The sequence below is a fragment of the Fulmarus glacialis genome, unplaced genomic scaffold (assembly GCF_000690835.1).
Source record: "Fulmarus glacialis isolate BGI_N327 unplaced genomic scaffold, ASM69083v1 scaffold3517, whole genome shotgun sequence".
Taxonomy (NCBI): domain Eukaryota; kingdom Metazoa; phylum Chordata; class Aves; order Procellariiformes; family Procellariidae; genus Fulmarus; species Fulmarus glacialis.
In genome coordinates this window covers 103,164-116,606 of record NW_009222477.1, presented here as the reverse complement: position 1 = coordinate 116,606, position 13,443 = coordinate 103,164, and the positions used below count along the sequence as shown (strand labels likewise).

The 13,443-nt window shown below is 37.1% G+C and overlaps 1 protein-coding gene across 1 annotated transcript in view; it reads left to right on the top strand.

Annotated features, from left to right (window-relative positions):
- The window catches only part of LOC104079417 (SH3 and multiple ankyrin repeat domains protein 3-like), a gene marked incomplete at its 3' end in the record, with an annotated part of 174,546 nt that overhangs the window by 149,566 nt on the left and 11,537 nt on the right, over positions 1-13,443 (top strand). The window contains exon 13 of the mRNA XM_009581451.1: positions 2,393-2,468. Coding sequence (XP_009579746.1) covers positions 2,393-2,468 — 76 coding nt within the window. The remainder of the gene's footprint in view (positions 1-2,392; positions 2,469-13,443) is intronic.

The following is a 13,443-nucleotide window of genomic DNA, read 5'->3' as shown; positions in this document are numbered from 1 at the left end:
TAGGAAGGAGGCTGGCTAGTCTCCACAAAAATTTATATAAATGTATATATTTCTGTGTTTTCTTAGTACTGCTTTTGTTGTATCTTGCAAATTGGTGCGCAGTTATGAAGAAATAACTTGCTTACTCTTTTAGCCAGCTGCAACCTGCATGTATATTTCCAGCCGTAATTCCTCTGTATTATGTATGTATTTGTATTTATGTCTCCAAATGGGAGCACAATCCAGTTACATGTCAGCTGTACTGGTTAAAGCAAGGAAAGAAGCATTTTGTCAACCCTTCTTCCCAAAGTCTGCCTCCCAGTACTTTCTTCTGCAGCGTGCTCCTTGGCCGTGTTTAAAGCCTGTCATCCTGCACTGATGTATTTTTTCTCTCTGCAGACTAGCACTTGGTCATCTGACAGCACTACCTCTCACAGTAATTTTTAACATCCTTAAAAGTTGTGACATAGAGATGGTGTACCTTGAGGGCTATGTCTAGCTTGGAGAAGTAATAAAATCTGTTTGGATGGAGTCAGGCTGTCCTTCAATGAAAAATTCCTCAGCCATACAAATGAGAATTTCATGGTCACAAGCTAAACCAGAAACATTTCAATTTGATTTTTGATGTCTGTTAGCCTAACTTAATGTGATTGCATTTGAGGACCAAGCTGTATTTACGCAAGACTTTTTCCTGTCTCAAAAACTACAGTTTCTGCGTAAGTATTTTCCCTTGAATGAAGAAGCCATATAAAAAGGGGCTGCACTAAAGATACTTATCTGAGGAAAATGAGTACACTAAGATATTATGGTGGTAAAGGCTGAGTAAGACTCAGAAAATTGATACATTTGAACAACAATTATTGTAATAAAGCTACTAAAGAAAGTTCCTTACTCCCTTTTTTGTTAAAGTTTTATTTTATTTGAATGCCTCTTTGGAAGTAAGCTTCTGTGTGTTTTCCTGTCATTCTGAAGAAGTGTGTGACAATGAATTACCTGCCTCCTCTGCAATCCTTTTGTCCTTCCCCAGAAGTGTAATATTTTTATATATATATACACACATATATAGTGATAGCCTTTCAGTGAAAGCCTTTTAGATTATGCTCTTACGCAAACTGAAGCAACCAAATACTGGAGTAGCCTCTGCATCTTTCCCACATGCTTGATTTATTGGTGCTCCTGTAGGTACCCACTGAAAGCAATAAATGAGAGAGCATCTTTCCGATCCTAGAAGAAGAGAGATGTTTAGCTCTGTTGTCTGTCGTTCTATAGATAGGGTTCTAAACTAAGTACTTGAACTGTTATACCCATAGTAAACCAGTGTTAATGTTGGTGAATTGTAGAAATACCTGTGAACATAATGTTCATAGGCCTAGAGGTTGATTTAATGCTGCAACCAGTAAATGTGGGAACTGCTTCAGTGGGATGGATGTTTTTTTCTTAAGAAAAGGCATAAGTATAAAATTTTAATGTATTTGGGGTTTTAAATGCCTTTTTTAGTAGATACATTGTTGTATCTTATTCCTTTGTTCTTCATGTTTCCCAAATATAGGGTTTCTTTGTTTTTTGCATCACCCCATATCCCCCAGTTGTTTGGATTGTTTGCTTTTGCTATATAATGGTAGTACAAGTTTTATAGCACTATTTCCTGTGAGATTTGATTGATGGCGATGAATGTGGGCAGCTACTTTTCCCCCTACTCCATTCTCCATATGCCTAATAAAATTATAGAAATAGTTCTAGTTTCGTGCGCGCGTGTGTGCGTTTAAACAAAAAATACTGTTTTGCATTCTTTTGGCTATTTTTCCAACCTTTCTGAAATGTGTTCCTGGTTTTTCTTCTTTCTTTCTTCTTCTATTTTGCCTTTTAGTCCAAGCTATAAAAGAACCAAAGATTGAACTTGAAAGGTTTTGCCACTGAGAATGTGGGTGGAACCTTAAAACTTGTGAATGATATGATACATGATCTACAAGAAGTTCTTCTTATTCACTTGATGTGTATGATATGATAAAAGAATGTCTCAACTCCAAAGTAAAAATTTTTTTCAAAACGCCTTGAAACCATATTAATTCACTGTGAGGGAACGTAAAGAAATACTTTTTTACTGTGAGGGTGACTGAACACTGGAATAGGTAGCCCGGAGAGGTGGTGGAGTCTCCCTCCTTAGGGATATTCAAAAGCTGTCTGGACCCAGTCCCGGGCAACTGGCTGTAGGTGGCCCTGCTTAAACAGGGGGGTTGGACAAGATGATCTCCAGAGGTCCCTTCCGACCTCAACCATTCTGTGACTCTGTGAAGTACTGTAAGTTTTCTTTTATTGATGTATAGCAGAAAATCTGCTTTGAAATTGCAAATTAAAACAGCACTTGGTTAAGAAATACAGGAGTATTATTAAAAGTTCTCTTTTCTTTGTGCAGAAACACGAACAGATAGAACAAAGAAACTGTTTAGACACTACACAGTTGGATCCTATGACAGCTTTGATGCTTCAAGGTAAGAATTTTTCTTCTTTGTCGCAATCTGTTTACAAAATCTTTCTGGGTTTTATTTAATTGTTACTTTTGGTTTAGACTTTTGAGAGGAAGAGGGAAGCAGATTACTAAACAGCTTTTCAAGATATTCTACATCTAAATTGTTTTTATAACAGCTTTTTTTCATATGGGATGGGTCTACAAAAATAGTGAGTAATGAAATAATGAGTATCACTATTTTGTTTTCATGAGTGGTGAAAGAGATCAGCATTTCACAAAAGCAGTATGTTCCAGCTGTTTCTGCAGTCAAGGACCACTTAAATTGTTGGATAATTCACAAGATCAGACCTTCTATATCTGTTCACAGGATCATACTTGCTGACAAGAAAACCAAAATAAAATTTTGTGATTTGTTGTTCTGAACAGTATCTTTAGATCCTAAGTAGAAATTAGGCTGTTAGAAATGAGGAATTTATAAATTAGATTATTTATTTTCAGTTTCTGCTGAGTATTCATGATTTTTAAGCAGATTCTTCTCCCTCATGCGTATACATTGGACATACAGCCAACTTCTTGTAGAAAGGATGACTTTTAAAGCATAGAACCTCAGGTAGCTGTTGGTGTCTTCTTGAGAAAATTGTGGTGGCATCATTACGCTTTTCTCCTGACTGTCTAATTACAGCTTGGGGTTTTTTTTGTTTTCAAGAAATACAACTTTTTTGTAGGAGAAGAATTCTGAAACGTGTAAAGCAATGATGGCAGAGTTTCATGTAGTGCACTATTTAAAAAAAAAAAGAAAATGTGGTAACTGTTGGTTTTATCATGTGATCTTAATCCTTGTTCTGAGGGTCATGCATAGTTTCTATGTCAGTTAAACAGTTTGGAAAGGGAGGATGGAGTTCAAGGCAGCTGAAGTAGTTTGGATACCCAAGATGTGTTCTGATGGTCGGTGTGCAGAGCTCTGAAAGGCAGGGGGGGCCTGCTGGTTTTCTACTGCATACAGCCTATAAATATTTGAAAAATATGTAAATCTGCAGTCCCTTGAGTTGTGATTGAAAGACTGTTGCAATGTTGGATGAAGATGGAAGGTTTGGTGACACAGTGGGAGGAAGCACAGGCTTGTGGGTTGGCTACGATCATCCCGTCTTGGAGGCTCTGATCTTCCTGTTACTGTATATGGTGTGCTATAGGGCATCAACTCTTGCTGCTGTGACTTAGGAATAGAGAAACCCCATTTCCACATCTTGCGTATTCCCCTGCCATGATCAGCCAAGTTACCAGAGCTTTTCACTGTTGGACAACGATGTGATTGACTGGGTAGTCTAATAATGATCAAGTTGTCAAAAGAAGCTGTTAGCCTGTACTATGAAACACATAACTATCCTGCAGAGCAAGCTCCCTGATTATTGGTTACGTTTCCAGTGAGCAGAGTTGGCTTTTTGCAACATTCTTTGAGTGATCGTTATTCTATAAAATTCATAGCCTTGTCTCTGATTTCAGTGTTAATGGATAGGGTTGTTTCTGTAAAACTAGAAGCTGTGGCCCCAGCATGTTACCTCAGAGATACCAAATAGTCCCACTTGGAAACCTGCTTCTGCTTTCTAACAAAAGATTTTTTCATTTGAAAATGTCACTTCTTGTATCATTCTAACAAAACCTTTTTTTTTTTTTTGGACGTGGAGGAGCTATTGATTCTAAAGCATTTGGATTTTTTGTTGTCTTTTTCCCAAGAAAACTCAGGTCCATTCTTGGGAGAGAACAATGCCACCTGGCTTTCTGAAATAGGCAGTACTCTATTGTTTAGAGAGGTTATTCTGAAAGCAGGAGGCCAAAACCATATTCAGACCAAGGGCTTGAACCTCATCTCAGTGGTGCTCATGTATGTCTTTTGACCAGTGAGCTGTTGGGAATGAATGGATTATAGTCTCTGCGTTTGTGAAGTCACGGAAAGTGTGTGAGATGTTTGGGGGTTTTGGGGAGAAGGGCGGGAGGCTGTTCATTTATTTTTGGATTGGTTTTGTTTTTTTTTTTCCTCTTAAGTGTTGGGCTTGTGCAGTGCAACAGCAAAGCTCTCAAAAAATTTACATTACCTGATTCAGGACTACAGCTGAGCAGGAGAGTTTATCAGATAAAATGATAGTTTTTGTACAGCCTTATTATTGAGAAATTGGGTATGAAGTATGTCTGCAATTGTTCCTGATTCTGCAATCGGTATCTATTAATTGTCTGAGTAGTAAGAGGGAAAGCAACAGAGTTCTCCTGGCAGCTTCTGAGTAAATGAAAGTTTTGAAGAAAACTCAAGGATAATTTCCACAGAGAATCTGAAACCCAGTGGACCCGTTTTGAAGAGTAATAACAGCAGTCCAGCAGTACAAGTGGAAATTGAGAAGGAAAGGTAGGAGAGGGTAGAACTAATGGGAAATTACAAGAAATAGAGTGGAGAGGCAGACTTGCTTAACACACTTTTAAGTAGAGAGAAGTACGGTAATTTTAGAATTTTTGTAAAATAATACTAGGAAAACTAAAAATACGTCTTTGGCGTTCAAGTTTCCAAACCTAGTTAGTTGCTGGAAAAGAAAAAACTTGTTTCTCTGAGGTGCATATAATAACTTACTGTAATGATGTATTTACAGAGAACATATACCATCATGAAAGGTAAACTTCCTTTTTCATCCTTTATAAACATGACATATAGTGAAACATTGTTCTAATACTTTTTTCCTAAACAAAATAGAGTTTGAGGACTAGCTGTCCTAAAACTGCAATAGCACACAAAGTTGCATTTCAGATACTTGACTGAGGCTGCAAATCAGCTTTTTGTACATCTAAATGGTAATTTTAATTTTAAATGGTGCTTACGTATTGCTGGTAAAGAAAAAGAATTTGCATTTAAGAATCTGACTGGAGATTAGTATGTCTTGTTAGTATGTACAGATTTAATTCCTAGCATGGGCTTCTTCGGGGAGGGGAATTGTTAAAAGAGGCAAACAAGATGTCAAACTAACAGCAATTCTCGGTATTTCCAAATTTGTACTGCTTTGATTGCTTTCTCTGTTATCATTTCCTATCAAAGAAAGGGAAGAATATAGTAAAACACATTTAACTGCTTGCAGCTAAATTTCAATAAACATTTGTCAGAAGGCAATTGTGCCTATGTTCTAAGAAGAGCTTTGAAACCAAAGTATTAACAAAGCCGATCCAGTTCCTTTACGGAGATGATGTGGGGGAGTGAGGGGAAGTGTCTGCTCCCTTCTCTTTTCCCTTCCCCCTCCCAAAGGGCAAAAATTGCTGAGCAGAAACACTCTGTTCAGAAATCTATATTAGTGGGCTTATTCACACCCAGAAAAATACATTGTATATGGCATTTTTCATTTTTAGGAAAATGTGCAGCTTGAGTAATGGAGGTTCATTAAATCCTATTTCAGCTTTGCATAAGAGATCAGTTATCCATACATTAATACTTCAGGAAAATGGGTAGTACGCTTACCGATATGTGGAAAGGCAGTGAGACTTGCCTGCCAGTACAAATAGTCATTAAATATCATACAAATACAACATTTGAAACTACCAGGTCTAATGTATTACCTGCTTTAAATGCTGACGGGATATATTAATTCTGTTATGCAAAAATGATGTTGTCTCTTGCAGCTGTCATGCACTGCTACTGCTGACATTCCTTTACATGGATTCCTTTACTATTTTGTTAAAACCTTATAAGAACTAATTACTTTCAATCATTTTCCTTTAATCTGATGCAGATGGACAAATGTTGAAGGGAAGGATAGGCTTTGTTGCAATGGCATCCATGTGAGAGAGGCTAAAGTTTCTTGTGCTAGCAGGAGCTCTTATTGGACAAACAGGAGTTTGTCCGTGGACATTTGTCTCGAGCTGCAGCTCTGGAGGCTGAGGTGGCAAGTGGAACGGGCAAAGTTTCCTTCTTCCTCCCCAGATGGAGCAAGCAGGCAGCACCCATGATGTCAGACCCCAGGAAATGCCATGGCCTGAGGCTGTACTTGCTTGACACGCCTTAGAGCCACAGAGAGGAGCAGAAAGCAGGCATGGAAAAAATCATAGTATAGCATCATAGAATGGTTTGGGTTGGAAGGGACCTTTAGAGGTCGTCTAGTCCAACGCCCCTGCAGTAAGCAGGGACATCTTCAAATAGATCAGGTTGCTCAGAGCCCCATCCAACCTGACCTTGAATGTTTCCAGGGATGGGGCATCTACCACCTCTCTGGGCAACCTACTCCAGGGTTTCACCACCCTCATCGTAAAAAATTTCTTCCTTATATATAGTCTGAATCTACCCTCTTTTAGTTTAAAACCATTACCCCTTGTCTGAAAGAGCAGATGTACCAACAAAGTTGCAAGGAAGTAATGTAAGACTGCTTTGACATGTCTCTGGGGTTTTGTGTCTTCCATGTATTTGTGGGCAGCAATGGTCAAGAAAACCATGGGACATTGTTTTGAGAGCTGGGATGGGAGTGGATCCCATTGAGTTTGTTAGGAAAAATGTTTGTTTGGGTCTGTCTTGTCTAGGCTGGATAGGCAATATTGTTACCAGCAAAGCAAAAGCTTCCAAGGTATTATAAATATACTTTAGAAGTCTAGTTAAAGTTCAGAACTACCTTTAATTCAAACAAAATTATTTGTAGGTCTTAAATCAGTTATTTCATGGAGTCCTCTTTCATCAAGGTCGAATTCCAGTTTAATAACAGAAATTATTGCTAAGGCGTAGAATGGATGTTGGAATTAAAAAAAAATTCTTCATTTTTTTAAAAATTAAAAATAAGGTAAACCTTTAGAAAATTCTATTTGCTTTTTAACAGCAGTGAGGGAATTGATTAATTCTCTCAAGATAGGAGTGAATTGTTCGGTCAGGAAAATCAGAGAGAAGACAAAATTAAGTTATCAAATTAAAATATGTGAAATTAATTAGTTGTTTAATTTCAAATGTAAAATGTTAGCACCTTTTTAAATGTGATATGACTGATGATAAAGTGATAACTTAGTTTTCATACTCTGGAGACATAAATAATATGAGCAATTTGGGTACTATGTAAAGATTAGAAACTTGATTTGGTGGAAAACATGATCCAGTTGCCTTCATGGATTTGGAAGCTTTCGAACACAACAGTGGAAACTTTTGCTACTGCATTAATTGCATCATCTCCCTCCCACCCCCCAAGAGAATAATGACATAGCAAAAGTCAATAGCATAATTAAATGGCAACTTCAATGCAATTATGAAGGATGCGATATAAATGTAAGGTTTCCTGCTTCTTCTGTATCTTCCCTTTCTTCACAGTACAACCGACTTTCACATCTTTTTGGGTTTTTTTCCTGACCACTTTAACTGGTACTAGTCACTGCATGGGAGAAGTTTTCTTGGTGCCTTTTCTTGACATCCTATGGCTACAGCAGTATTGAGACGCTCACAGGAGATGATGTAATAATACATAACCTTTTTCAAAGGCTTGTTGCCACAAAGTTAGTGACGAGACCAAATTGATTTGCATTCTGGTTTTAGAATCATAGAATCATTAAGGTTGGAAAAGTTCTATTTTACTGGATGAAGAAAAAGAGGAAAAGTGGATTGATTAGTCTGGGAGGTATGTGTAAGAAAGTTTAATTAAAAGCTTAATTCATTAACCCTAATGTCCCTACTTGGAGTCAGGTGGCAGCATCCATGTCTCCTGAGCGTAGAAGCTGACAGAAGCAACTCCTCAAAAGCCAATTTACATACAAACACATAACAAAAATGAGAGATTCTTCTCAGCTGTATATCCCAGTAATTACCTGTTGATGTTGTCATCTGCACTGTCGAATAGAGCAGTATAAGCTTTAATACTAGACAGTTCAGAGAGACTCTTTGGCACAGCTGAAGCTGTCTACCCCTGTAATTCAGCATGCTGTGTAGTGCTTTTTATGTATTTATTTTTTAACCCGCGGAGTCTACTTGTTGAATACCTCAGTCTTTGTCCCAAAGCTGTGATGTAAATGGTGCTGTCTTAATAGTTTAAGCATTAGGTGTGTTACACAGTAATTACAATTTTTTTACTGGAAGCTCTCAATTTGATGCAGAAATACTTTCATCTAGTTTGATATCTGGTTTCGTGTGGATATTTTACAAAAATATATTGTCTTCCTTCTGGAAAAATGCAATTATTCATCACTTTGATTATATATATAAAATGGATGGAAACCTTTTGAAGAATTCTGGTCATTGCAAGTCATGAGGTATGTAACAAGGAGCTAAGGGACCTTTTCCTGGTTATGGCTTCGCAGTGGTCCCATTTCTGTGTTGCGGTGAATCTAGCGTATGTCCTTGCTGCGTGCTGCTTGCTTGTGTGCGGCCATCAGCAGCAATCTGTTAAATCCTGGCAAATGGTTCTTTACAAAAATTGAAGGAATATATAAGAGCCGTTGTTATTTTTTATATCCTGCTTGCCACATTTTTATGTTGGTTCTCCCTAGGCCTGCAGAACAGTGAGGGAGACACGGAGAGAAGTATCATTACATAGAGAATAGGTCTTTCTGCATTGACATAACTGACTTTTTTTGGTTTTCTGTTGGATGGCACCAGTTCCACTGTACTAATGTTTTCTGTGAAGTTTGTACTGTTCGGTTGATCTCTTGCAGGAACTGGAGTAAGAATATTAAAATGGATACTGTTCATTCTTAAAAATAACTTAATGATTTCTGATACTTTATTCTGGGATTGATACATTGGTAATAAGTTGAAAGTGATTTTACAGTTCTTAGCTTCAGACATAGGTTTTAAACATAATCCTTTGTTTCCTTTTCTCTGGTGGAAAAAAGTAAAAACAGTAATATTTTAATGTTTTTACAATATACGTAGCTTAATTTTTGTCTGGGAGATAGTAGCAAAAATATGTGAGTATGCTTATAGTTGTAATGTATATATAATGTCATGTATACAAAATAGATATAACCAGGTGATGTGGTTACATCTGAATGCTCGTTGAGATTTTAATGATTTGAGATCTCTGCATATGTGATACTCTTGGTTCTTTTAGGCATAAAAAGCAATCAGCACCACCAAATTATGGAGAACAAAATACGTAAAATATTTTGTATGCGTGTATTGTTACTTTATTTCTAAAGATATTTTGTTGGGCTTGCCTGATGCCTGTTCTGAATTAATTCATTTTGTGTGAGTATAATAGTCTGATAGTGCTGAGCTGCTCTTAGTGTGTGAGGCAGAAAGACGAGGGTAGCTCATTTTTAATACCTTGTGCCTCATTAACTTGAAGAATATAATTTAATACAATTTGGAAAATTATATATATGCTTAAGCAATAATTAAGGCATTGTAGATTTTGTGGAACAGGTGGAGATGTAAAATGTGAAGTTTTTCATTTACAGTTATTTTATTTCTAATGAAAATGATCTTACTTGCTAATAAACAACTTTGCACTTTGCCTCCCCTGCTGTTGTGTGCTGCTGTGACTGAGCTCTTTATGTTGGCGACTACAGAAAATATTTAAAGTAATTGCTAAAATAGGAGGTAAAAAGGGTGTGTGTGTATATGTATCTGAACTGTAGTATCTCTTTGTTGAAATCTGTAGTATAATTGCATGAAGATGCAATATTAAAGTCTAATACAATTACAGAAAGATGCAAAAATATATGGTGAGTGGTAAGAGTTTCCATGAACTTGTAAGTTGTAAGCATTTTTAAGTTGTTTGCTGCCTTAATAGTGAAGTTTGTTTAAAGCACTTCAGTAAGATCCTGCTTTTAGCAACTAATGGTTTTGTAACTAATGATTAAAATTTGTCAGACATTTTCTGGGCTAGATGTTTGCCTAAATTTTTAGTGGTAAAGTGCTAGCAAAGAAAGACCAACAGATTCCAAGACCAAAGTTGAAAAAAAGTATATAGCCCTTCCCAAATTTAAAATTAAAATGCTCTTTCTGAAAAACTTTTAAGGATCCACCTCTAGTGCTAGTGAAAACCTAACTGTGTAACTATGGGTACAGAAGGTCCTGACTGCAAGGGCCATGATTTGCTAGAGGTGCCATTTCCTGCACAGCAACTGACACTCTCAAACTCAACAGTATTTTCTCTGTAACTTCTCTGACCGGATGCTGGAGGACAGGATGGATTTAAATGTCAGAACTGAAAGTTCTGTGTCCTGTGCATGGGGAGGAATAAAGTTTTCTAAATTAAAATAGAGAAAAGAAAAAAAATAGGAAAAAGGAGTGGAAATGACAGAAGGTGAGGTCAGCAAGAAAAGATTGTGAGGGTATGATACCAGGTTAGTTAGAAATAGGAGCCACATAATTAGATGCAAGGACATAGCAGAGGAAAACAGGAGATTAAAATGTTTGTTTTGGGGGGGAAAGGAGAACGATTAAGTTTCTAACAATTAGTGTTTTACATTCCTGTCTCCTAGCCTCCACTGCCATGACTTAGCTTCCTGTATGTGACCGTTAATTCCCTGCCCCACTACACCTTTGGCTGCCTTCCTCTCACCTAATCGCTAGATGAGCAAAAGCTGACATACGGTGCCTCTGATTTTAAGTGATGCATTTTTAAGTTTGGCAGGCCAAAAGGAACAAATAACTGTTGAGCTCGCACTGTGGGCTTTCCTCCAGTGGGAGCAATGATTCAAACCACTGGTTTTTTTCGTCTTTCTAGCCAGATTTTCACAAATATTTATTGCATTTGTAGAATTTGATCTACAAGGCAAATTCTAAGGGTGACTGGCAGGCAACATATGTCTCTTTTTCCTCTTAAAAGAAGAAACTATCGAGAAGTCAGAAAGGGGTTGACTTTCATGCTCCAAATAAAGCTGGTCACTTCCATTGTGCAAAACATAAGGTTGATGGGAGGAGGATGTCTTGGTTTGTCTTGGGAGAAATAGATGTGCTGGAGTTGTATTTTTTTATCAACTGGGTGGGGTCAAACCGAACAAAGGGGGACCTGCTAAAGAGCAAGCAATAGGTGATGTCAGGGTGTTCACCTGCCATAAAGAAGCTCTGGGCTTGAGTCCCATGTGTGTTAGACTGCTTTGACTTAAACCCATACCTTGTGTTGCTGATGAATGCCAAGAACCTGGCGGATAGAGCGATTCTTTATCCAAGTCTTTTGAAACTATTATTCTTTCGCTGAGCCAAGAGACAGATGCTAGCTCTGTCCTCAGAGGTTGTGGCATGCAGGTGGGAATGCTAGGTTTGAATGATTGGCAGATATACCAATTGAATAGCTGGTGATATTGCTGGGGCTGCCTGCTCTCTCTGACATAAAATTTCATCCCATATTCTGAAGAAGTAATGTCTAACAAAGGCTTAATTTAGACTAAAATATATCAACAAAAGGTTTGCTTTAATGGATAAGCATTTCACTAAAACTGATTTCATGGCAGAATTTTGAACCGAAGAATAGTGAATGTTAAGTTAAATATGTGCACTAGGAAATAGTGGTAACTGCATGTTTAGAAAAAAGACTGTCACCCGTGTGTCTTCTAATTTCTCTAATTTTAAATTTAAAAAAGCATGTTGGGCACAGATAACAGGTCTCAGAATTAAGAGTTTAATGCTACAGTTGAAAACTAGGGTTGATTCTGTGTAGATTGTGTGACCCTTTAAACTAGCATTTCCAAAGACTGATAGTGTAGCACAGTCAGATTTGTAGAACAGTTGTAGCTACAGCAGAGGTGGTTTATACCTCTACTGTAAGTACTTCAAATATCATAAATTCTGAAATACACTTAAAATTAAACTCTATGCATCTTAAGTTAGTCCCTCAATTGAATTGAAATGATAAACCAAAACGTTTTACCCTGTGTCCAGTTCTTACAAAATAAAAGCTTCATATTTCCAGAAATTACGCGTCAATGCAACCCGTGAGCTATAGCCGAACATCAAAGGAAAGGGGGCAATAAGGAAAGATTCCAGTTCAACATTCACTTAATTAAGAAAAGTAACTGCTAATTTAAGTAAAGCAGAGTTCTCTCTCTTCATCAGCTGGTATCTATAAAGTCAGTGATTTTTCACTGCTACCAAAGTTGTGGGCTAAACTGGCCATGCTTTGACAAAATTGCTGAAAATTATGATATGTTCGACAGGAAAGCTGTTAAAATGGACATTTCTCAAGCTGTTTTGCAGATAAGTAAACAAAATTTGGAGTAGGCTTAAAATAACTCAAAGGCTTAGTGTAACTAGAGAAATGGAGAGAGGGGAGAATATATTTCAGAAAAAAGGTAGAGTTGCCACCTCTTTTTTGACGTTAATGAGATTGTAAAACAATATGGTGATTAGTCAGGATTTTTAAAGGGATATGTGCAAACTTCTAATTGAAGCCACCTCTTAATATCTTTTCAGTAAAATCCTAGAAAATCTAAGTTTCTTACTCTATACTGTGTTTTTAAAGCTCTTGGAGAAGAAAAAAGTGCGAAAATGCTCTCAGAAAAACTTTCTTCTATGCCTTTGTTAATACCTCATTTGTTTTGAGACAGAACTTGAAACTTACCTGTAACATGCCTTATACTAAAGTGTCATAAAATTTTACAGGAATTTTAACACTGATAATTAAAGCACTCTACACTTCTGTACAGTGTAGAAATTTAAGTCAAATACTTACGCCTGTAAAGCTGAAATGAACAGTCAGGGTTACTCAGACTTCTGGTTAGAGCTGTATTTAGTTTACAAGGAATGTAGGACAGGAGGATGGTAATTCCTCCTGCTCATCATAGCAAACAAGGTATGATGGAAAACCTGAGGGATCCCTTAAAACTAATTTGAAACTCATGGTTATCACCAGTCCTGAAATCACCAGTCTCTTTCCCCTATTTCATAATTTATTTATGTTTAACCTTTAGTATATTTAGACTCCCTGAACGGCTGAGTGAGCAAATCAAGTTACGATACTGAAATGTATAGTGAGTTTAGTAATTGTTATAAAGATCTGCAATGTCAAACTACTACCTTAAAGGGCTTGTAACACATTTTAAAAGTGTTATTAAAACACTTT